The sequence below is a fragment of the Pleurodeles waltl genome, chromosome 2_1, assembly GCF_031143425.1.
Source record: "Pleurodeles waltl isolate 20211129_DDA chromosome 2_1, aPleWal1.hap1.20221129, whole genome shotgun sequence".
Classification (NCBI taxonomy): domain Eukaryota; kingdom Metazoa; phylum Chordata; class Amphibia; order Caudata; family Salamandridae; genus Pleurodeles; species Pleurodeles waltl.
Window position 1 is genome coordinate 616,142,468 of NC_090438.1, and position 26,904 is coordinate 616,169,371.

General features: G+C 42.8%; 1 protein-coding gene across 1 annotated transcript in view; it reads left to right on the forward strand.

Annotated features, from left to right (window-relative positions):
* POU6F2 (POU class 6 homeobox 2) overlaps positions 1 to 26,904 on the forward strand; it is a 1,003,473-nt gene that overhangs the window by 132,155 nt on the left and 844,414 nt on the right. The window contains exon 3 of the mRNA XM_069215810.1: positions 23,194 to 23,380. Coding sequence (XP_069071911.1) covers positions 23,200 to 23,380 — 181 coding nt within the window. The 5' untranslated portion in view covers positions 23,194 to 23,199. The remainder of the gene's footprint in view (positions 1 to 23,193; positions 23,381 to 26,904) is intronic.

A 26,904-nucleotide genomic window follows, 5' to 3' on the forward strand; every position in this document is an offset into this window, starting at 1 on the left:
TTATTGCTTAGGCCTAGGTATTATGTCTAAACGATATAAAGTCACCAGCTTCCATTGCTGATTTTTTTAGATCCCCTGTGAGACCATCTACTGACTCTTTGTCCAAGGCATTGGTTTTTCCAAAGTATCTCCAGATACAGCGCTAGAGAGATAGAAATTAAGCACAATTAACATTATCTCTCTACAAAATTAATCAAGAGCAGAAATACTGACACATTAGAGATACATACAAGAAAGGAAAACAAATATCCCTATTTAAAAGACTCATAGCAGTCAGTATAATTACAAAAAGAGCCGAATGATGTATTTAAAGGGTTAATGAGATCCCAAAGTAAATAACATGGATTTCCAAATTTGCATGACTTACAGATGGAAGAGGGCCTAATAGTTGCAACAAAGATGACCCCCGATGCCATTAGTGTTGCTGTTGTCAAAGTGGACAACAGATGTTGACAGAAAAGAGACTTACATAAGGGAGTAAGTCATCCAAAATCATACAAAAATGCACTATATAGAGCTAAAAAAATATTTTTGAGTCGTACAAAGAATCTTCTCCTACAATTTAAGATAGCATCAAACAGATATCTTACAGTGCTACGCCTAGGCTTGCAAGTCAAGGTGCCATCTGATAAGATGATGTATAAGTGAGATTAAAATTCAAAAGACCAGTCACTTAACTTAGAAGGCCCTACTATCCATTTGTAATGTCAGTCTGAGTGCTGGTGCACTGCTAGGAGCAGAATTTGTAGTTGAAGCCAGTAGTAGAGTTGACAACAGTACAAGGCCTTAAAAAGGTTTTAAAAATGAGTATATTATAGGTTAAGTGTATGTATGTCAAGTTTACATTTGACTACAATTAAAAGCCATTAAAACACTGTTGAATATAGTGTTCGGGTTTAACTAAACAAGTGATAGAAACAGGCTATCCTGTGTTAGTGAGGTTGTTAGCATAAGGATATACTTCTGTGTTGTAGATTGGTGGCACTGCAAAAACGTTTCTGTCTGTTGCCCTGCTGCTGTTGCAATCACTTGTGACCCAGCTGAAGCTAGCATTCAACTCAGAATATATGCTGTATGAAAGGAGTGTATAAGAAAACAAAATATAAGACATGTGGGACCAGCTGATCTCCACCCTCGCCTGTGCCCGTCGCCCTTCACCAACGACCCCAACACAGCCGCCCTCAACCTCAGACAATGGATAGACGACTGCGTCAAAACCCTCACCCCACTCAGGAAACCCTCCAACAACCGCACTAGCACTAAGGCCATCTGGTTCACCACCGACCTTCAGGCCTCCAAGTGGGAGTGCCGTAAAATCAAGAAGAAGTGGCGTCACGAACAAACAGAGAGCTACCACACTGCCCTCAGAACAGCCATCCGCAAGCACCACAAGCTAATCCGGACCACCAAGAGATCCTTCTACAAGGATCGCATCAACAACAACGCGCACAACAGCAAAGAACTTTTCGACATTGTCAAGGAACTCGCCAACCCCAGGTCCTGCTCCATAGACCCCCCTCCCTTGCAAGACCTCTGCGACTCCCTCTCCACCTTCTTCCACCGCAAGATCACAGACATCCATGACAGCTTCAACACGTCGACCCCCATGACCACCACGGCCACCACTAACCCCAACGCACACAGCCACACCAACCTCCTGCTCTCCTAGACCCACATCAATGACGAGGACACCATCAAAACCACGAGCACCATCCACTCTGGATCTCCCTCCGACCCCTGCCCCCACCAGGTCTTCAACAAAGCAAACCCCATCATCACCCCCCAACTCCGTATGATCGTCAACAGTTCCTTTGAGACCGACACCTTCCTGGAAAGTTGGAAGCATGCCGAAGTCAACGCCCTGCTAAAGAAACCCAAAGCGGACACCGGAGATCTCAAGAACTACCGGCCCATCTCCCTCCTCCCCTTCCTGGCGAAGGTCATTGAGAAGATCGTCAACGGGCAACTGACCCGCTTTCTGGAAGACAACAACACGCTGGACACCTCTCAATCCAGATTCCGTAAGAACCACAGCACCGAGACTGCCCTCATCAGGACCATGCTCGACTAGGCGAAACTGTGGCCCTCATCCTCCTAGACCTATTGGCTGCCTTCGCCACCGTCTGTCACCACACCCTCCACACACGCCTTCATGGCGCAGAGATCTGCCACAAAGCCCTGGACTGGATCACATCCTTCCTCTCCGGCAGAACCCAGAGAGTCCGCCTCCCTCCCTTCCTCTCTGAAGCCACCAAGACCATCTGCGGCATTCCCCAAGGATCCTCTCTCAGCCCAACCCTTTTTAACATATACATGACACCGCTCACCAACATCGTCCGATCCCACGACCTCAACATCATCTTCTATGCCGACGACACCCAGCTGATCCTCTCGCTCACCAATGACCCCGCCACCGCCAAAACCAACCTCCACTACGGAATAAAGGCCATCGCCAACTGGATGGAGAGGAGCCACCTAAAACTGAACTCAGACAAGACGGAGATCCTCATCCTCAGCTCCAACCACTCCGCATGGGACGCCTCCTGGTGGCCAGACACCTGGCCAGCCACCCTAGGAACCGCACCAATGCCCACCAACCACGCACGCAACTTAGGCTTCATCCTAGACTCAGCGCTCACCATGACCCAGCAAGCCAACGCCGTATCATCTTCCTGTTTCAACACCCTCCGCATGCTCCTCAAGATCTTCAGATGGATCCCCATCGAAACCAGAAGGACGGTCACTCACGCCCTCGTCAGCAGCAGACTGGACTACGGCAATGCTCTCTACGCAGGAACCACGGCCAAACTCCAGAAAAAACTGCAACGTATATAGAACGCCTCCACACGATTTATCCTCCACATCCCACGCCGCAACCGCATCTCAGCCCACCTAAGAGATCTACACTGGCTCCCCGTCAACAAGAGGATCACCTTTAAACTCCTCATCCACGCTCACAAAGCACTCCACAACACTGGCCCTGCCTACCTCAACAAGCGACTCAACTTCCACACTCCCAACCGTCAACTCCGCTCCCCCAACCCTCCTCTCGCCACCGTCCCTCGAATCCACCGAACTACAGCCGGCGGAAGATCTTTCTCCTACCTCGCCGCCAAGACCTGAAACTCTCTCCCCGTCCACCTACGACAGACTCAAGACCTGCTGACCTTCAGGAAACACCTCAAAACCTGGCTGTTCGAGCAGTAGCACTTTCTCCCCCCACTCCTCCTTTCAGAGCCTTGAGACCCTAGCGGGTGAGTAGCGCGCTCTAAAAATGATTGATTGATTGAATTGATATTGGATATTTTGGAGGGTGGTTTAGCATAGTGCATGTAATGTGTGCGAAACAGTGCAGGTAGGAGTAAAAGAGAGCTATGGATGAGTGACTGTAGATTTACTTTTAGTAAGTCAAAGAAAGAGAGAGAGAGAGAGAGAGAGAGACAGACAGAGAGAGAGAGAGAGAGAGAGAGAGAGAGAGAGAGAAAGAGGAGCTTTAGATTCTTACCTGGTACGACATTAGTGTTGTCAGAAACAGGTATCCCATATAGCAGGTGGGAGTGCACTATGGTGAGGACAGCTTCCTCGAGGGGGTTGAGATGGAGATGGACTCCAGTTAGGGCTCTAGGCACAACATCAGACGGTTAAATCTTCATCTGCCTCTCTCGTCTTGCCATCTTTTTTATATCCATCACGGTGCGGGCTTCCTTCTCCAATGCATTGACAGAGTCTTTCACCTTCTGTCATAAGGCTGCTTTTTGTTTTCCACTGAGGGAGGATAGAGGCAGCCCATAGAGTTATTTGCTATATGCAATAAACCTTCTCTCTCTCCTCAAAAAATTATTTTCCTCTTGAGCAGGGTGTTATGGATACCCATGTCTGAATATCAGAAAGACAAAGAGGAAAAAACAGGCATACCCTCTGATGCGGGCAGTACTTATGTTAGAAGGGAATAGGTGCCAGGTGTATTGAATTGTTTTTAGGTGTATATAATTTTGCCATTTCCTTCCAAGCAGCGGTCTCTACCCAGTAGCAGAGGTTCTGGAAAGAGTGTAGAGGTCTCCACCTAGAGTCTGGAGGTCTTCATCTTGAGTGCGGAGAACTGTCAAAGGTTTCAGAGTTAAAATATTGTCATAAAGTTACTAGTAGTAACTTTACAGTTGTAAGTTTTTTCATATTCCACCCAACAAACTGAAGGTGGAGATTTGCAAATCTACACTTTGTAGTAAATTTACACTCATAAATGGTGAATAATTTGAAAGTAGCAAATTTACTACAAAGTTGAAGAGTAAACGTATAAGCGTAGATTTACTCACATGTACACTTACCTTTGTAAATAGCCCCTTATGTCACCACTTAGGACATGTGGACAAGTCACACCATAACTCATGCCATGTTTTGTTTTTTTGTAGACATTTTTGTTTGTCATGTACCTTCAACAATGTAAGAGCTGAAATTCTAGCTGCGATTTCCCCCCTAACTTTTTGCCTTCAACCATCCTGTTTGCTGACTTTTTTGCTGGCTTTAAGATTCTGCACACTTTACCACTGCTAATCAGTGCTAAGGTGCTTGTGTTCTCTCCCCAAAGCATGGTAGAATTGGCTTATACAAAATTGGCATATTTCATTTATTTGTAAGTCCCTAATAAAGTGGCACCATCTGTGCCCAGGGCCTGTAAATGAAATGATACTAATGGACCTGCAATACTGATTGCGCCGCTATGTAAGAAGCATGTAAACATGTTTCATGCCTGCTAGTGTAGCCCGTGTGTGCAGTTTTCGGCTGCCATTTAAATCTTTTAAACCTTTGGTCAGGCCCAAACCTTCCTTTTTAATATATGTGAGTCATCCCTAGTGTAGGCCCTGGACAGCCCACAGGGCAGTGTGCAGTGTATGTAAAAGGTTTGTCAAGTACCTCTAAGTTTTACATGTCCTACAAAACTCCTATATTTGTTTTTTACTACTGCAAGACCTACCCCTTCCACAGGATAACACATTTAATAAGCTGTAACTTCCAAATGGGAACAGGTAAATGTTTCATGTTTGGTGTATTTGAAATTAGTGTATTTGACATTGTAATGAAAAATCCTAACTTTTGGTAGAATCGGCGTACTCGTGGACTCCATGGAGCTAATCACAGCATATGCTTCTCTGCAAGATGATATTGGGGCATCCGGGTCAAGATAAAAGTCATATTAAACAAACATAGACAGCCAGATGGCAACTGGTATCACAATATTAACAATATAAATTATCAGAACTACGAATTTGATATATGCGATTGACCTTAAGAGATCAGAAAGTACTGACGAAGTCAAGGGGTAATCCCCAGACAAAACAAGTGTTGACTGGAACGGGAGCAATTTTGGACTAAAACATTTTTTCCAAGAAGAATCAAGAAGAATATGAGTCAAATATTGGACCGTGTTTGAATTAAGGACTTTTGAGTATGAAATGCTATTTTTAATATTACAGCATTCTAGATTTACACATGTGCCTTTCATATATATAACCATTAACGGTAACTCTTTGTATGCAGCACATATACAAAGAGGAAAAACATGAAGAAATGAAGACATTTCTTCTTGTTATTCCTGCCTCAGGGACGCATATGATTCTGGATCAAATCCCTCTCTGCTCAAAATGCAGTCCTTATAGAAAATCATAGTTCAAAAGATCAATGAACTAAAGAAAAAAATGACAGGTCCTTTTGCAATTTTGAGTTTCACTAACTTAATTGCAACCCCAAATCACTCTGAAGAGCTTTACCATTGTCAGTGCCACTAGGATTGTGCAGTAATTGGGGATAAACTTATGTGACTGGGTTATGTGTAAATAAAAGGCAAATTATACTGCACATTTTTCTTGTAGCATTATCTTGATCCTTTCAGCTGGTAAAATGTTTTGGTTGAAATCGCTAATTTATATGGAAATGTATAGCTTATATTATAGTAAATCCATAATTATATAATAAATACTGCAGCCACAGAAATTGCAAAAGTCCACTGCTCTCAACAATTGTCCATTGTTTTATGAACTATCTATTAATCTATTCATGATAAGTAGAAAACCTAAGCATTCTAATTCCGATCTTTGCCCACTCTTAGGTGAAGTGAACCGCTAAAGAAGTCCCCCCTTTCTATAGATAAATATGTTTTGTAATAATGCAAAGTGCGTTTTTTTAAAATATTTTACATCCTTAGCTACATAATCAATTGTTCACTTCTTTTAACAGCAGACAACGGAACAGTATACACAGTTCTTCACTTACTATTTTCAACAACATTTCTGTTTGGAAAAAAAATCACTCTTTTCAATCTACCTACTCCAAAAAGAGCAAGTAATATATAAAATACATCATGAGGGAGATGTTTAATGTGACCCATTAATACCATCTTAGGGTTCTGGTGACATTTACAAGCCGCTGGGTCTTCTGCTTCAAGATTTATTATGTCTTTAGAACTCCCTAATGACATTATTTTACCATATTACATGGTCACTTGTTGGTTATCCACAAATGCATGTGTGTTGTCCAATCTGACATCGTTCATGGCAAGCCACCCAAGCTCAGGAAAGTATTCAAGACCAGTACACTCAGAAGGACTATTTTCAACCTAAAGTCTCTCACCTATTGTTTACTAGGGCCACTTAATACATAGTAAAGACTCATTAGTTTCACTTAACAGAATATGTACACTTTCCAAAACTAAGCAGCATATGTACACTTTCCTAAACCAAGTTATCAATTGCATAAACAGACACACAGAGACCGACGTCTCCTCGCTTCACTCAACAGAAAAGTCCAAATTCAAAAGGATATATATGCCTTCATTCCCTCTGGTGAGATTGGCACGTCACTCTCAGCCTCACATACGGGGTCACCCTACCCCCAAAGACCCAAATGGAAGCCAGTCAATGTGTCTATACGTCCCCAATCATATTCACAGGGCAATGTCCACTAATGTATCTGTGGTGTCACAAGTGGGGCCACTGTACCTCAAAGGCACAATCTCATATCAGTTACGGGGTCTGAAGTTGCATTAATGGTCCTCAACATGCATGATTAGGTTTCAGACCATTAATGCAACTGTATTGCCAAGAGGAACGATTTTTCCACTAAGAGGAACAGCCATCACACCACTCAGAGTGCCGTCCCCAAAGGGAATTAGTGCCAGGGGACTTCACCCAGGTATTAGATTCCGAGCAGGGTCACTGGAGTCCACCTTGAGGGTCAGACATGAGGGCCAGAATTAAAATCATTATTCTGAAATGATTTCCCTATTTCTTTATAGACAGCTTGGAGATGTTCCTCCACTCAATGAGATCTCTGGATTCCTGCTCTTCTATGTATTCCACAGTTGTACAGATGGGGTTTCATAGAAACAAACGTTCATAGAACACCAATTCTGAGACAGACTTTCGCCCTACATTGTCTAACCAAACGTTCGTTTACCCTTTAGTAGAAACCAATTCATAGAATAACTTTTTCGAAATTGCTTTTTACATGTGTTTTAAAGGTGTACGTGACAGATATTTTTAAATGGAATCTCTGTTGGATATTCTCTGACAAGAATTTTATAGATTATTTTTCCCTTCACCTTCTAACATCCTGTCACCGAATGAATTTTCATTTTTGTTGGTAAATTGCTTTTGGTGGAGGTTAAGCCTCAGTCCCTCTTTCTATCACTTTTTCCCTCGGACATTCTTTCTCCCTCCCTTCGTCCTCAATTCCTTTGTTAGTGTCTAAGGGGTATGTTTCACAACAACCCTACTTCAGCGCTTTTTTAAAATTAGTTTATGTACCCTCCTTTACATTTACTCTCCTTTTTTCCACTTCTTTCTTCTTTTGGGTGTTGAGGATCACTCTGTGTCCTGATTTCTTCTCTAAACCATTGTCATTCCCTGCCTAAATCTACCCTTGTCTACTGGCCTCCCTTTTATGCTTTAATATTAAAATTATGGTCCCCTGCTGGAATTTGTTTCTGCGTGTGAGCGTTCACTTTAAAATTGTGAATTTTGCGCTCTCGTTCGGTTGTTTCGGGCTAAAAACAGCATTCATACAGTTAGAATGTAAAGCTAACTTGTGGTAAAATTACACTTTAATGGCAGGGTCATTTTGCCGCCGGTTAGCTTTAAACTCCTGAGAAAATATAGCCAGTTTGTGGAGGAAATGTGTAGTAAGAGTGTGAAACTAAATGGACTAGGCAGAGGGCGATAAGTATGATCTACATGAAACTATGCTCTGACAGTAAAAACTCCGCACACAACTAATATTCATCAATATAGAGCTGAACACATATTATAAGAAACAATCCTAGAGACAGCAGTCTATGAGTGAAGTTTATTTTAACTTTAATACTCAATAGATGCATTTCCAATTTATTTAAAAAAAATGAACTGTTCAAATTCTAAATGTAAACAATATTAAAAATATATATAATTAAATAAACTATTATATTATTTAGGTTGTTAATCCACTAATTATCCTTGACATTCACTAAAGCCTTATAAGCATCTACATCAGAACTCTATTCCTCCTTGGTAAATAGGGGAAGGTGGAACTACTCTTTTTAGCAGTGACATCCTAGAGGAATATGCAACCATCTTGTAAAAATTGTCCAAAATGTGTCATCTCTCCCACTACATGCAATCAAGTTTTTTTTTGCACTATCCAAAATGAGAGGTAATTGAAAAGAAATGTCACATATCACTCGCAAGTCTCACAGTCTTGTAATTTCAGTAAGACATTTTGGTAAATTTGCCCGGCTAAAGTGCTGCACCTTGGTGAAGAACATCAGATTACCTTCATGAGCCATTAGATTTGCGTGTAATGACCAGTGCCTTATCGTGGTTTTGATTACGTGCGTAAGCACTTGTTTAATCATGTCTAATTCAGTTATTCAGTTATGTGTATCTGGATAAAGGAGCTCATTGATATAGACCGCTCAATTTCTTACAGTCTCCAAAAGTAGCTTTTTGAGTACACGCATTGAAGTGAATCTGGGGAGTTTGAAGAACTGTCTGAGAGATGTTGACAGCACCCCTGATTTTACAAACTCCAAAATGTATTCTAGGCAAATTGCTTTATATCAGTCATGCTTCAGCTCTTTCCTCTAAAATGCTTCTTCAAACTGCACGTGCTTGTACTGCACTAGAGGTGCCGGCGTTTGTCTAACATACTTTTAATATTTTTGTAGCCCAATAATTTGCGACTAAGTGTCACTTTAATGCACTTTAGCCCTCGCCTTAGACTAGACTTATAAAACAAAGGAGAGTTTACAATGCCCTATAAACATCTGGTTGAAAAGGGCGAGAGCATTCAATGGGGGTGTTCTGTGTAGAGTCCAGCTGGACTCGTTCTAGTGTTTCTGCCAGCCCTCTGCTGAGGGCTGGTCTTACATATGTAACCCACACCCACCCAACACAGGCGTCACCAGTCAGGTGACCCTGCAAATAAAAGGGGCCGGGCGCACGTGCCCGAGGCCAGTTCAGTATTACCCTACCACTGTGTCTGCGTCACCTTTTTTACCAACATGAGGGCCTAGGGCCCCATATTACATTCTGTTCTAATCAATAGTCCCCAGGAGGAGTGGAACCGGAATATCTGTCAGAATATCATCTGGTTTAAATACTGTGTGGTAAATATTGTCTACAAAAATATCATCCCGTTGGAGTTAATAACAGAAACATCTGCTCAAACGGGATGATACTTTGTTAATGATATTTAGGCGAAGCTATTTATGTCAGATTATATTTCTATATACGATATTCTGATTTACAACTACTTATGACACCTAGCAAGATATTCTAAAGCTCCAGCTGCCGCTTTGTTTGGTTTTGCACATTATTCCCTCTTGCAGTATTTCTGGCGAGCTCAATTTATAGAAAACCTCACCACCTTTCTACAAAGATGTGTGTTTTTTTCTGGCTGCTATTCCTTGACGCGTACAGTCTGCAGAGTATTTTTGCGTCCGACACAGAAAGCAGTAAGCATGCGCATGCTCCCGAGTTTTTGTGTGTGTGTACAAAAGGAGTAAAAGAGTCTTTGATTTCAAGCTCTCTGTGACGTGCACTAATGTTACTGGTTCAAAGTTCAGGCAACTTTGAAATGCTGTTGAACTGTATTTTACTGCGTTTGCTAACAGTCTGAAGTTGCCAGTTGTGACTACCTCCAGCCCCTTGTTGCCTATGGCACATGAGGCTCATTCCCACTTCACCCACTCCACAAAAGCGTACTGTGTGGTTGCTGGGTAGGCCAGGCCGGCTGAATGAAAAGCAACATTGCATTGCAAGGAATATGGTGCCTGAGACAATTGGCACCTCTGACCAAGATTTCTCTGTTCTGGTATTTGGGTTGCTGCTTTTCCCAATAAAACATAGCAGCCTGGAGCTCAGGATTGTCATAGCTGATGGCCTTTCCCATGACCCTTGTCGATTATGAGAATATCATTTGTGGTTAAATGCTTTGCCCTGGTCCTGTCACTTGTAGCTATGGTTTACTCATGAACCTGGCACATATATAGTTGGAAGGTTGATTAATGTTGGCTAATTGCTGTATGGCCTGTAGTATAATGGATGTTGTTGCATAAGGCTGATGCATTCATGGGTCAAGATGGCCTATAATGGGACTAGGGTTGTTCCTGAGCCCAGAGAAGAGTTTCTGCTATATCTGGTTACTTGGAGGAGATGTGGTTGCTGTTCCTCTGAGTCTTTTCGTAGAGTTCTTCGTTCTACGGAGGGTCGCTGGATGCTGCAATTCTTGACCCTGACCTGGATCTTGTAGCCCACTTCTGCAATTACCAGCCAACTCTGTGCATATCTCCAAGGAGTTAATTTGAAGACTATATTTGAAAGGGGGAGGTAAGAAGACTTTTATCCTAGTGACTGAGTTTTTAAAATTCTTTGAGGGATATGAAACTAGATGAGCCTGCTGGGCCAGTCCTAAGCTTTACAGGTTACAATACAAGTGCGGGTGCTGTTGCTTGTGTGAGCCAGTCTGTTTAGAGAGACTAGTTCAATGAACTAAAGGGCCCTGATCTCCTAATTAGTTCGAAGTACACAATCCCAAAATGTCTTCTGAATCAGTAAAAGTTAGTCTTTTCCAAGAACACTGTTGTGCTGCAGAACAGAAAATTAAATACTACAATCAGATCATTAATCATATCATAGCCACATACCAACTGTCTTGTGCTATTTTTCTCTCCAGCTATATTTGCATGACACCAGTACTTAATTTGTGATAGTATGAGTGCCAGAGCCTAATGCTCTGCTGAGAAATCTGGAGCTGGTGCTATTAACTGTTGCCACTTCAAATATCGAGATTGTATAGTCTTGAATCCACCTCATGCCTCTTTAAACCATACCAGGAATGCCCTGCCCCTTTATCTCACTCTTTCAGTTTCCTGCTTTCTCCTTTTGTGATGCTTTTTTTGTTCTTTCTCTTCCTCTCTCTTTCTGTTTTGTATATTTTTCCCTCTCTTGCTATTGGTAAATGTCTTATGCAGAACAAACAGTGCTGGTCCCTAAAAATGAGTTCCGGTGGATCCACCGGCAGCCAACTGCTCAAATTAAGCACTTTTTAAAACCATCCTCATTTTAACAGAAATGCTATTAGCTTTTAATTCAGAAGAGAGTGGATGTCTACTTCCTGTCCTGACACTCCTGTGTTGCCATCTTCCTGATTTTTAACTGCTGGTTGAGAACACTAAGCCATATTGATTAGGCATCCCTCCTAAAATGCCTAGCCGAATCTGGGCAAAACTCCCACATAGTCTCTTAACTTTCCATTATTGTTAAAGTTGGAACTAAGAACTTTAAACACATGACTCTAAGAAAATTCATGGAAAGCCCATTGCAGGTTGGTATCTGTTAAAAATTGGGTGACTGATTGTCTGGGGTGTGAACCCTCGTCAAGCAGGGACCACAATCCTAGTCAAGGTAAGGCACAAGCAACCCCAAATTTGCCTATGCCTAACCCTCTGGTAACTTGGCACAGAACAGCCAGGTTTAACTTAGAGGCAATGTGTAAAGTATTTGTGCAGCACTTCAACCAGTAAAAAAGTGAACACACCACACAAAAAGATCTCACACCAGGTTAGAAAAAAGCCAAATTCAATAAATAAAACAGGACCAAAACTACTTTCTGTGCGATGAGACAGGCTTACTGCGGCTTGCACTGATTTTCTGTGCGAGCTGCATGGTTCCGGTGTGAACAGGTCTATTTGCGATCATGAAGAGCCGAAAAGCTTACAAAGCTTGAGTTTAAGAGCTCAAGAGCCACACCAAGCGCACAAGACCTGAGATGCTCTTCTTGGGGGTCAAGAACTCATTGTGGATGGGTCTAGGAGCTGAGGGGAGCCTGTTATGCCCCTGAGGTCCGAAACAGGAGGCCAGCAGACTAGCCCTTTAAGTCACTCTTGGGTCCTGGGTTCAAGATGGAGTTGCAGGTCCAGTTTTTCTTCTCCAGGCAAGAGGGCAACAGGCTGCAAGGCAGTACAGCAAGACAGCTCCTCCTTCCTAGTAGCAGTCCAGCGGAGTGGCTCTCCTTTCAGCAGCACAGCAGTCCTTCTTCCTGGTAGGCTACCCACAGGTCTGGAAGTGTACAGAAATGGTGGTGTCTAAGGTCCTTCTTCTTTTATACACATTTGTTCCTCTGAAGTGGGGAGAAATTTCTAGAGGCATACCTTTGAAGTGCACAGATGCCCTGCCAATTCCTGCCCTGGCTCCAGACTAACTACAGGGGGTATTCAGGATTTTGTGTAGAAACATAACACAGCCTACTCAGATGTAAGTGAGACTGGGCCCATCTCATCCCTCCCATCCTGCCAGTGATGGCCTGTTAACTCACTCCTAAGTTCCCATTGTGTGTGGCTCTCTGGGGGAATACACAAAGCCCAACTGACAACTGCACAGGCTGCAGGCACCAAATGGCTAAGGCAAGAAAATTAAAATGTTCTAAAAGTGGCATTTTCGGAATTATAACTTAAAATCCACCTTCACCATAAAATAGGATTCCTGAGACACCAAACTTGAAGCAGTTTCTCTTTCCGTTTGGAAATTACACTCATAAAATGAAATAAGGCAACTCAAATGTTCTCCTATAGGAGAGATAGGCTTGTTTTCTAGCTCTGAGTGACTTCCTTTCTTTGCCTAATTCTTTGGAGACCCTTTAGGTGGCCTGTTCTTGTAATCGAGCCATATTAAAGTAACAAGTTTACCTGCAACTTTGGGCATGATCAAGTTATACTAATCCATGCATAAACTTGTATCCAGTTTGGTCAGGATAGTCAAAAGCTTGGAATAGATCATAGATTCCAAGACAGTCAGTTTGGTGTCTTTAATTTATCTTTCGTAGTCCTTCATTAGTTTGTCCCAAGGATAAACCGTTGGTATAAAGGATAGAGAATGGGAGGAGAAAATGGTCATACTGGTCCACCGAGAGGGGTGCATGGCATTTGAGGTAAGAAGGACCAGTAAGGATCTCTTTTCATGTTGTGTAGGCAGTCATATAATTGTGTTACTGCCAGTACAAGTTGAAATCTTCCTGGAAACATTATATTTGCAGTTGAGCTGGTTCTTTCTGCTATAGTTTTTAACAAGTGTTTGTATGGAAGGTGGGCTTGAGGGATGAAAAGCCATGAGGGGATTTCCAGGACTGGGTTTATGTGTGGCATGGGTGAGGAATGAAGAGATAGTCCATACAGGGGTCACCTGAAGGTAGGGGGTAGTTTCAATGGTGAGGACTGTTAGCTGTGGAAATCTGATGGGAGGAGAGACCTTTTATTTCTTTATTACATAGGCTTGTGGTTTAGGAACGGTAAAAGAGCTGCAAGAGAGGGAAGAAGTGAAGCGGAGTATGGCTGAGGAGAAATGTGGGATTAAAGGGTGGAATGTGAGGCTGGTAGAGTCAACTTCCAGGCGTGAAAGGGGTTTGTGAGATGGAGGTAGAAGTGCCTGAGAGTAGTCAGTGGACTGAATCCTAAACTTGCCATTGTTGGAAATAGAGTGTGTTACCTTCCCTCAAAGAGGTGCTATTGGAGAAGCTATGGGATTTTCTTTGACTCTGTGATTGCCAAACTTTCTGTGAATGTTTCTTTCCAGAGGGTCATGTGAGAAGAAAAAGAGATCAGTTTTTAAACAGCCCTTTTGCCTTTGGTGAGAGAGTTAGACCTGGTATCCTTGTCATGGTTTCCCACTAACTTTTTGCCTTCAGACCTCCTGTTTCTGCTGACTTTGTTTTTGCTGCCCTTCGGATTCTGCACACTTTACCACTGCTAACCAGTGCTAATGTGCTTGTGTTCTTACCCTAAAACATGATAGAACTGTCTTGTACCCAACTGGGATTTTTAAATTAATGTACTTGTATGTCCCTTATAAAGTGCAGTACGTGTGCCTAGAGCCTGTAAATTACATGCTATTAGTAGGACTGCAGCACTGCTTCTGCCACACACTCACGTAGCCCTTAAACATGTCTCAAGTCTGCCATTGCAGAACCTGTGTGTGCAGTTTACATTGTCATGTCGACTTGGCATTCAAAACCTCTTTCCAAAACTTAAACTTCCCTTTTATTACATATAAGTCACCCCTAAGGTAGGTCCCTAGGAAGATCATAGGGCAAGGTGCTATGTAATGTATAACTAAAAGGTCGGACAAGTGCTTTTACGCTTTACATGTCCTGCTAGTGAGAAACTCCCAAATTCATATTGTCACTACTGTGAGGCCTACCCCTCTCATAGGATAACATTGGGGAATCCTTATTTCATTTAACAAGCTGCAATTCCTGATTGTGAGGCGGTAAATATGTCATGTTTAGTACCTATGGAATGTGAACAATAAATTCTCTTTAATGGTAAAATCTGATTTATTGTAACAATTCTGAAAATGCCACTTTTAGGAAGTTGGCATTTTCCTGCTCTTGGCCCTGTTTTCATGCAGCCAGTCTCCAATACACGTATAGGGTGGGTGACAGCTGGGCTGTGTGCATTCCCTCTATACAGCCACACACAAAGGGAGATTAGGTGTGACTGATGAGTCATCCACATCCTGATTGTCTATCCTGGGCAGAATGGGAGGGAAACGCTGGTCATAGCCTCACACTTACGCCTGAAAAGGCTGTGTTATGTCCCCACACAAAGGGTAGCATACACCTCTGTAGAGAGTTTGGTGCCAGGGCAGGAAGAAAGAACCTTTTTGCACATCAAAAACCCTTCTCTGAAGTCACCCCCACTTCAAAGGCACAACTGGCTATAAGAACTAGACCTCTGACCCTACCAACACAGTTAACTTCTGAACTGCTGTGCTAAAGGACTGCCACTCTGCTGGACTACTGCTCTGGAAGACTGCTGCCTTACTGTGTTGTCCTCCTGCCTGCAGCTCTCTCTGACTGGATAAAGATTTGACCTCCATCACTAAACCCAGAATAACTCCAAAAGCTATCTGATTAGCCTTCTGTTGCAAGACTCAGAGATATCAAAGTTTTCCACTCTGCTCCTGTACCTGGCCCATTGGAGGTGGACATAGGTGCTTGCCCTTGTGGAACCAACGCATCCTCTGCTCCAAGAGTAGAATCAATTCTGTTGCAGAAACAGGACCGGTGCATCGCACTCAGAACCAGTGCATTGCCATCGGAACTGTCACATCAGAACCACTGCCTCACCACCACTGCAGGGAGATGATAGACGCATCCCCTTGACTGAGTGGAGAAACCTGGAGCTTCGGCTTCAGAACCGCCACATCTCAGAACCAGTGCTTTGTCTTATGAATCAGTGCATCGACATCTTTGCGTGAAGAAAATGAATGCATCACCTCAACTGCGGGATCGACACTGATGCACCACTTGGCTGCAGCTCACATTTTGCTGTCTTTTGTTCAGCTGGCCTTGCGTGGTCCCTATATCCGGTCCACACTCCATTGCGGTTGGCCTCAACTCTTGACTGCCCTAGTCAAGCACGAATAGATAACTCAGTAGGAACTTATTGCTTCTAAGTGCTATCTTTAATAATTAATATCTTGATTCCTACTTATTGGATTTTTGTCATTTTAGTCTTGCTTTATTTATTAAATTAAGTTATATTTTTCTATCCAGGTGGGGTATCTTTTTGTGTGGTGCTTGCACTGTTTTACTGTTTGAAGTGTTGTACAAATACTTTACACATTGCATGTTAAGTTAAGCCTGACTGCTTTATGTCAAGCTACCAGAGGGCGAGCGCAGGTTAATTTAGGTTGTGTTTGTGACTTACACGGACTAGGATTGTAGTTCCTGGTTGTCTTGGGTTCATATCTCTGACAACCACAAACCCAATTTCTAACAACGACATCCATCTTATTTTAAAGTCTCAGCATTGGGAGATGTTGGGAATGGCCCTTTTAACAGGGTTATCCCCAAATGTTTTGTCCTCTGCTGTTTTTTTCTGACCTGTTTTTGTTGGCTTTAGGACTCTGGGCAGTTCACCACTGCTAACCAGTGCTACAGTGCATATACTTGTTGTCTAAAATGTATTGGTGCTTGGTATCTCCATGATTGACATATTTGTTTTACTAGTAAGTCCCTAGTACAGTGAATGGTGTGTGCCTTGGACCTGTAAATCAAATGCTACTAATGGGCCTGCAGAACTAACTGTGCCACACAGATGAGTAGCCCTGTAAATATGGCTCAGGCCTGCCCCTGTATAGTCTGTGTGTGCAGTATTAAACTGCCATTTCGACCTGGCAAGTGCACCCACTCACCAGTCCCAAACCTTCCCTTTTACTACATGTAAGTCACCCCTAAGATAGGCCCAAGGCAGCCCCATGGGCAGTGCACTGTGTAATTAAAAGGTAGGACATGTACTGGTGTGTTTTACATGTCCTGATCGTGAAATACTGCTAAATTTGGTTTTCACTATTTCAAGGCCTATCTCTCACACAGAATAACATGGGGATTGCATTGAAGTATCTTTAAAGTGTAATTTCTCATTGGGAGCAGATAGACATATTGAGCTTGGGGTCTCTGAACTCACAATTTACAAATACCTCTTTTTGTGAAGTTGGTTTTTGAATTGTAGTTTTCAAAATACCACTTCTAGAACGTGGGCATTTTCTTGCTTAACCATGCTGTGTCTCTGCCTGTCTGTGGAATGCACGTTTGGTTTGGGATGACAGTTGGGCTGTTTGTGTATTCACATTAGACAGTCACACAAAGGGAGCTGAGGTTTGCTCTGTAAATCCTGATGGCCCATCACCAGGCAGATGGGTCTTCCTGAGGTAGAGTGGTGGGAGGAGCTGACACTTGCACCTGAATAGGGCTGTGCCAGTCCTCCCAAAAAGCAGTCTCCAACTTCCTGGAGTGTGTCTGGGGCCATGGCAGGGAGGTAGGGTCTTGTGCACTACAAAGACTTGTATTTGATGTTCGCCCACTTCAAAGACAGAAATGGGTATAAGTACTGGACCTCTGGCACTACATACTTAGAATCCTTCTGGACTGAGGTAATTCCGCCAGTAAGAAGAGCTCGATGCTATAAGAGTGAATGCCACTCTGCTTGTTGCTTTGTTGTGCTTGACTGCTGCTTTCTGTTTCTGTCCTGGGAGTGAAAGGACTGAACTTGGCTTTCTACATACTGCTTCCAAAGGGTCTCTAAGGGTTTGGGCTGAACTTGCCTCCTGTTAAGAAGTCTCAGGGACATCAAAGACTTCACCTGCCAGTGCCTGGGCTGTCTTGATTAGAGTCCTGTCTTGCTAAGTTGTGCCAAATCCCGTTCCTGGGACTTTGGGAGTGAGTTCTGGTGTAACAAGGAAGAAACTAGCATATCAACTTCCAGAAAGACCCCATGCTGCTGCCTGCACCAGAAAAGTGGTCCCCTATGAGTGCAATGGCCGCGACCTACAACATAGGCCCAACGCCTCCACAGCGCCTCCAAAGTCCCACCACAGCATGAGTCCAGAGTGCCGTGTCACCCATGTCCATGGCATCCGACTCCACCGCAGCACCTGTGGCCCCACGGTATGATTGCAACACCACGAAATCGATACCTTGTGTTGACCTCCTGGATTCATTAATCCCGCCTTGTCGTATGGAACCAACACCGCAACTAGAGGCCCCATTTCTAAGAGGGGACATAGGTGGCCTTGCTAAGATCCTAAAGGTGAAAAAATCCTGGATGACACTTCATCATCTTAAATTGAATCCCCAGAAAACCTGGCTATTTCCACCATGCTCACAGCACTGTGACATCTCAGACCAAGACTGAGTTGATGCCTCCAATTTACAGAACTGCAAGCCCTTCACTGTTGAGAGTGCCAAACATCTTGGCTTTATCCTGGATAAAAAACTAAGTTGCACTCTCACTTCAACTCTTTTACCAATGGAGCACATTGCTAAATCAGACTTAAAAGAAAAATGAAACCTCTGATCACTACAGATGACTTTAAGACCTGAATATCCTACTCTTTATTTATGTCCAGGCTCTATTATGTAAACTCTCTACAGTCTGGTAATACCAACATCCACTTGGCTCCTCTAAAAACAGCCCTCAGTGCACATGGATGCATTTCTCTCATCACTCTAAACTGGCACCCTATATGAGCCAGAATAATTTTCAAGCTGGTCCGCATAATCCATAGGACTTCATATAGTGAGAAATCAATTAAAGCACCTGCCACACAAATTACCCTTCTCAGATTCCTATTGCCTATGGAGCACTGATGTCCTTCTATTGGAAATCCTTCTTTTCAAAAAATAAGAACTCTTCAACAGACGTTCTTGTAATTTGACCCTCCAACCTCATGCAAATCTCTATGTCACCTTCAAGTAAGAACTTGAATTATTATTCTTCCATCGTCTACACCAACCTTCGAGAAAAAGGTCTACAATGTCCCCCCCCCCCCCCCCCCCCCCCACCCACCCAAAGCCACTCTGGTGAATAGCAATACATGCACCAATACAGAAGCCCATTCCAGGTATTCAAAGCCATGAACCCTGGAAGAGATATACTTTCATTACACAATAACTTCAGTGGAGCCGACCAAAATAAATCACCTCCTGCTACCAGTTTCTTACTGGCTGACTTCTGCCCAGGCCTCTGGCCTCCATGAGCCCCTTGTGAACCCCTTTACTCATGTTTTAAAGAATCCTATTGTGTTATGTTTTCAGTCATTTCCACTTAATCTGCTCAAGAAATGGTTAGAATATTTGTACTCTAAGGGGACACTTTTTATATCGTTTTTTTTACGTATTTTTGTGTGTTATCTTTTTTTAACCACTGTGGGGTATCTCAATATTATCCTCCGAAACTTATTTTTTCCCAATTGATGTATATTCATATTAATGGACTTGCAGTGATCCTAAATAGCCCAGCAGAGAAATGTTTTGATTGCGAATAAACAGTATGTTTAATGATGAAAACATAGTTATGTTCATATTTGCTGTGAATTCTGTTAATTTATTTATTTTTAGGTTTTCTCTTACTGTGTCACAATTTCTCATGAACTTTCAAAAGATTCATTCTTGTATTCAACCCGGTTGCCCAAGGTTGAACTAGATATTGTTTTAGTGACTACAGCTACCCAGTGACATCATGAATTATGAACCCTGGTTTAGGTGGCCTTCTTGGGTTAGTCTACCAGCCTCTTAGCCTGGCCTTATTGCAGCAACCTTCTAAGTGATATATGCCTACACATAGAAAGAAATTATAGAACACAAAGGTCAAGAGGGGCACAGAAGCAGTGGACGACTCTCTCATAGTGGAACCGAAAGAAGAGGAGCAAGAAAGTAAAAAGAGGAACAAGAAAATGAAAAGGCTTGTTGCAAAATGTCAAGTGAGGGGAGGTGGTGGGTTGAGGACTCGAGGATGTCAGATATTCTTTTGCTTTGTGGATGGCTGAATGTGTTCAGTTTCCTTTAGATTGAGCAAAGAAAATAAGGGCCAATGTGGATGACTATTGCTAGTGTCAACCAACATACACGACACCAGAGTGTCATGTCTACCACGGAGAGGCAAGTTAAAGCTTTCCATATTTCAGATCCACACATTAATACAAGTAAAGTCTAAAGCAACAGTTCTGTCGTGTTAACCTAGTACTGGTTATTGTGGCTAAGTACACCACCCTTGGCTAAGTGCATCACTCTTCAATGAACTTCTCTGAATCAAAACTGAAACACAGCAAAATGCATGACACAAACTGGGATACATTTGAATCCACTTTTTAAAAACTGTCAATAGTAAACTGAGGGAGTGCGAGTGGGAGTAAATAACAAACTTACTGATTTCCGTTTGACATTTTATTTACAGCAACCCATGTACCCACTCTTGCTATGGATGTATTTGTGCATGTACTTGTGTATGTACATATATATGTATGTACTTAATGAGGGAATGCATTTTGCGTGAACCATGTTACAGAGCAAGGGAGTGTAGTAGCTCACGAGGCGCCATGGGCCCTGGTGCAGCAAGGGAAATTGCCTCTTTGGCTGCTGCTGGGGTAGTAAAATACAGCAATTATCGATGTTCAGTGGGACCCTCGGAGCTCTAGGGCCCAGTGTCACTGCAACTGCTGGACTAATGGTAGCTATTCCGCTGAGGGAGTGATGTACAAAGGTGGGGTAGTCGAGAGGAATGCAGAGCAGAGGGCGGGGTGTATGCATGCCATAAAAATATTTCGAGCTCTCTAGTTTAAATGTCAGGTCTCTGTTGTTGCACTGCATTACCTTAGTCACGTTAGTGTATCGTCCTTGTGCAACAGTAAATTGGCATCTGCTGAACATTACACAGGTGCGTAGTTTTACCCCTCGAAGTACTTGAAAGCGACATCCATGCAAATCGCAGAGCCCAGTACCTGTTTTGTAAACGCGGACCCGTGTGCACCCGGCACTCAGGGGCGATTGGCGTCACGGTGCGCACGCCACAAAAAACACAACTAACTGAACAAATAAATGCTCGCGACCGTTTTATCACATCTGTCCATACGCATCAGAGATGAATGACCTTAAATAACTTGGGGTCACGCTCTACATGGCAAATAATAGCAGCCATGCTTTCAAGACGAGACTGTGTCACGCCTCGTGAAGAATTACCCGTAATCCGCGAGCATTGGTCTTGTGGCACCAAAATATCAGTCAAAATACACGCCCCTTGCTAGAGAGTAAATAAATTGAACGCTAGTGCCCCGCCGACGGTGCATGTAGACAATAATCTACATTGATCACACCGATTGCATTGATTATGTTTCACGAACTCGCGATACATTAAGACAAGCCCAATTTGCTTCCAGAGGATTTCAGAGCGGGTGGTGCTGGCTTAAAAGGGAACACCGATCGGGCCTTTTGGCCGGTGTTCGTGGCGGCTATCTACAAAAATCTAATACTGACAACAAGCTGTGTTTTATTTGGTAATTAACGGCGTGGAGGGGAAACTGTCATGTCGCCTCTTAAAACTGGGGAATGTGATGAAAGATGCTATCTGCAGTCCCGTCCTCTCCACTTGTTTAGGATTGTCAGAATGAGAAATGTCAGCATTATGAAAGCTCAGCTCTGCTTTTGATATGAGAAAACCCTTCAAAGCTACCCTTTCTCCCCCACCCTCTCTCATTCCCTTCTCTATATAAAGCTCTTTTTTTCCTCTCCCTCTCCAGCTCGCTTGCTTTCTTTTTATTCATCCTGTTTTGTCAGCTGGCAGAAATATAATTCTTTTCCTCTTTCTTTCCCATTACAAGCCTCCGTTTTTTGTTTTATTGTATGTTTCAGGGCCCCTAATGCCCCTCTGGAAATTACCTTGTTTAAATGACAGTGTCTCCGAGGCATGAATCCTTTCCACTCTCGCCCTCTGAGGTTTGAAACAGCCAACAGACTGTAAAGAATAAATAATAAAAAAGTATCGATTATTTTGATGACTGCGAGATTCAATTAAGTATTAATTTTGCCCTCCAGTGGACCTATCAAGGCATTCAAACAGGGGCAGCCTCGGCTGAGCTAAATGCGTGCTGAGTGCCTCAGCCCTTAAATAGGGAGAAAATGTGTTTACCTACAGTATTTGAAGCCGAGTGCACTGAGGCACGGAGTCCGACACTTAAGTGCTGTGCAAATTAAGCCCCGGTGACAGGGACATTGTTTGCAGCGATATGAGTATTGACTGCAGAAGTGCCTTTCATGACAGTTTAAACTATTTGTATTGATTAACATTTTCATAGATTATCATGTGTCATATCAAATTCACTTTTCAGGCATGAATACATTAAAAAAAAGCCCTACGGGCGGCCATCGACCAATGTGGTGATGGTACACAGAGCAGAGCGCGCCAGCAGCCAACCTACTTGCAGGCTGGTCACCTGCTCTGTGCACAGGAACCACTTAGGCATGAATTTAGCAATAAATAGCTGACGGATAGTACAGCGGGGTCGCTCCTCTCTTTTCGGGGATTTCATTGTTTCTTCTTCTCTTCTCCCTGTGTGGAGAGCGAGTTCTGCAGGTGTGAGCAGCGACACTGCGCTTGACTCTCTGCCTCCAAAACGACCCCGGTCTAACTGAGGGGAGGGCAAATTGCGTCAAATAGCCGGAGGTCGTGTTTTTGTTATTATTTGGAGGTTGCTCAATGAACCGGGGAACTTTTGAAATACTTGTGTAAGTATCAACTATGCGTGACATTTTTTTTTTTTCAAATTTATCACACGTTGCTTGTTGCAGGTCCCGACAATAAAAATAATTAAGTAGTACGCTTAGAGTTTGAGTTCCATTGACTGGCAGCGTAGGGGAAACTATAGCGTTTCGTTTATGTTTGTAAATAAACTGTGTTTCGGACCTTGTCCTATTTTGTTGCCCAGAACACATGTCGGTGCTGCACGTTTGCTGTCACCTTCAAGGGTGCTCCCGAGTCCTGGCAGGTGCACGTGCATTAGAATATCGAGAAAGGGGAAGGTGTAGAAATGCGCATGCCACGCTTAGAGGGTGCATTTGCTGTTCCATTGGTACTTTTTAAGAAGATGCCTCCCCGCCAACATCCCGAACCCCCGCATGGCAGCTGAGCTTTAACAGGGTGGGGGAGTAAATGAAAAAGCCACCGGATCCGTAATAGCTCTTCACTTGACTGCAGCCGGCAATAACAGCGGGAGCAGCCGGAGATAAGAGCGCCTCTGCGTGTGTGCCTGAGAGGAGCAGAGAGCGTCCCCCCGACAGAGCTCTGACACTTTTTCCCTCTCCTGGCCCCCTTTTCTCTCCCCCGCCAACCCCTAGGATCCAATGATAGCTGGACAAGTCAGCAAGCCCGCGCTGCTGTCGCTGCGGAGTGAGATGAAGGCAGAGGCGAGAGGCGAGGAGGCGGCGGCCACTTCAGACGGGGAGCTGAGCGAACCCCCGAGCGAGCCCCAGCCCGAGTCCGCGAACCCCGATGACAGCCAGGAGACCCCCGGCAAGCTCTTCGGTGAGTCCCCTCAAGTGTTTACATTTTTGTGTCACAGGGCTGTGGTGTCCCGGAGTGCGACCCCTCCTTTCACTCCTGCTGGGTCATTTATTGTGCGGCGACAGTGCGCCACTCCACAGTGCAATATAGCGATTTATTGCCATGCCTAGTTAGACCTATACTGCGAGGGTAAATACGGCTAGATGCAATGGGACAAAATTACACTCTTCCGCTCCTCCTTTCAACATGGCTTTAGAGTTTGGAGCCTGAATATATTTCAGCAGGAAACGGGCAAATTAAATAAAAAAAAACAAATAATTTTTGGCAGTTCTAATGTTTTAGTTTTGGACGTGAACTAGCACATATCTGGTCTTTGTGATGAGAAAATATCGATTAAAAATCTAAGAAAATAAACAAACGTGCCATTCAGTATTAAGATGGAACTAACAGAACGATAGGTGCCTGCGAAGCCCGCAGTTTATAGGGTGGTAGGAGAGAGATGACAGTTGTTCACTCACACAAAGTTTGCATCACGTGGAGAGAGCAAACTTTATATGTTGTGTTGAGCCACTGGAACATAGATTCATTAATTCACTATGAGGAGATTTCATTGCACAAACGCAACAACAATACATTGTTAGAACTTTTCTCTCTCCCACCCACCTGAGGTGAGTATGTAGCGCATCTTCTTGTTATGCAATTACTGCGCCCTCCACTCTAGTTCACTGTGAGCGCTCACCTGCTATTGTGCTGAGTCCACATGCTACAAATATTTTAGTAAGTAAAAAACAAAATGGAACTATATTTAAAAGTTAAGTTAGTAGAGGGACATTCTTTAATTAAAAATAATTTAAGAGTCAAAGAAGACAAAGCAGTTTGAAATGCCATTTGCTTTACTAAAGTCAATGGTTATTTAAGATGCTTTGCAGGACTCTGGGACTCGGACTCAAAGGCATCAGACGCTCTTTAAGGGGGGATTTTACCAGCAGTTTGAGCTTCATCAATGGGCGAGAAATCAGAGTCTGTACCTTAGCAGTCCCACCTGATCACACACACCTGCCACTCAACAGGGCAGCACCTGTAGAGCGCCACGGAATGCGCACCTGTGAATCCTGAATGAAAAGGTGCACAAGCACCTGCTTGAGTGACAGACAGCTGGGCTGGAGCAACACTCTAGTGAGTGACATCCAGTCAGAGTCACTGATCTGATATTCACTGAAGTGTTCTACCTCATTCACCCCTATAGCTCACTGTCATATATAGAGGGGAGGCAAGGCACACCGGTGTGTGGGCATTATGGCCTATCATCTTGCAGTCCAAGAACTCTCTTTACGTATATGATGGTATGTGGTAGGGATGTAGGGGTGACATAGGCAATCACACACACACACACACACACACACACACACATACATACATATATATATATATATATATATATATAGAGAGAGAGAGAGAGAGAGAGAATGTATATATGTTTATATGTGCGTGTGTATATATATATATATATATATATATATATAGAGAGAGAGAGAGAGAGAGAGAGATAGAGAGAGAGAGATACATACATACATACATAGATATACATAGTACGTATTGAATAGTTTTAATTCCTCAGAAATACTTATTGAATAGTTGAATGGTTTACTTGTCCACGAAATAAGTCAGTTCAGACAGACAGTGCCATCTAAATTGTAGTTGTTAGTTATACAACATTATACGTTTCCTTCTGTCCAGCATGCCAGCCAGGAATGCCGTCTATTATTTTTATACACTCTCATTTAAAAATGAATTAGTGTGTTCTGTCTTTGCATTTAAACATATTTATATATGTCAATTTTAGGCATTTGAAAGGTAGATACATCTGTTGTGACTTTAGAGTATTCTGAATATGTAGATCATGGTTTCCAATTTGAGGTAGGATACAGGTGTTGCATATTTACATGCACATTGACTGCAGCTTATTCAATCAGATGTGTCAACACTTGATATTTACATCTTATACAATTATGCAATTTAATAATAATTCAATGAGGATTAGTTTTGTGGAAAGATGGGTGTTCAGAGCTAAAACTTCGATTAGCCCTAACTTTAGTACTGTAGTAGTTCATTCTGCCACTATTTTATGCATTCATTATTAATTTATACTAATATAGTATGCTAAATTGTATTAATCAGTGAATGGTCAAATAATATACAACAGGTAATATATAAATAGTCAAGTCCGTGCATGTCCATGGTTCATTTGAAAATGGGATGCTATATTTTACCATTGGATCAGTCCTGTAAAAAGATCTTTCATTTTTTTTAATTTACTCATAATGCTTCTTTCTTACATGGAAAGCAGTGGCTGCTTTCACCTACTCCCTGAAGGTTCCTGCTTTGATTCATTTCCGTTTAGTGAAATACAGTGATCTTGCTTACACTTAAAGGTGCTAATTGTGGTAAATGTGTAAACTGTCCATCTCTTGAGGAACCTCTTTAATCACTATGCTGAAGACGAAAAAGCAATTATCAAACTAGAAAGCACACTTGTAAGCTCAGCACTGTGAACATGTATTTTACGCAAGAACTTACAAAGCTTGCACTTATATGGTTGAGAAGGACAGCATTTAATATAAAAAAAATTTGCAATGATGCATACAAAAGGAAAAAAGGGATAGAACATATGGGTATGCGACAGACTAACCTAATTTACTTGTGTTTGGCTCTGTATAATGATGTGATTAATAGTGAGTGACCGTGAGTGACCTTAGGTGCACGCAGTATTACCAAAGTCATTGTCAATGAGTGTCTGCCCTGAAGCATGAATGTGTTTTCTTGGAGTCTGCATGTGTGTACTGTCGGCTCAGCATCTCGTCCACTAGCACAGAACAGCACCATAAGGCTGTCAGAAGGCATGCTCAGCATCAGCTGAGGAGCAAATGGAGGTCTTTGGAGCACACTACACTGTACACAATGCGGTTACATTCATGGTGGCCTGCTTAGATTTTGCGAATCTTGTCATAACTGAATATGAATGACCATGTGATATGCCATAAAAAATTGCCCTTTTGTAAATAATATGAGATTATACACATGCGTCAAAATGTTACTTTCTGGATTTTTTAACTTTCAGCATGTTGGACGATTACACCTTTTTATACAGGTTGTTTAGGGAAGAATACCTAAAATTGTGTACATAGGAAAAACTCAGATGTTAGAATTTTGGTGACTTACTTGCCCAGAGTTCTTAGAAGAGCAGTCATTTTTTGTTTTAAAGTGTTGCTCCTGTCATCTAAAATCTAAAACTACTGTTAAAAGTCATTCTTTCACATGAGCTCTCCTGCTTTCTAATGCAATTCAATTAGTGTGGCAGTCCTAATGCATTCCCAAAATATCCCCTCAAAGTCGTTGAAAAAAGACTTGCTTTTAATGTGAGGAGCAAGAAAAACAGACCTGGCAACATTTTCGAAGCTCGCATTTATCAAGAACAATTTAATAGTACTAACAGTACTCAAGCACAAGCAGATAGACCATGAGGGGACTTTGTAGAATGTCATGAG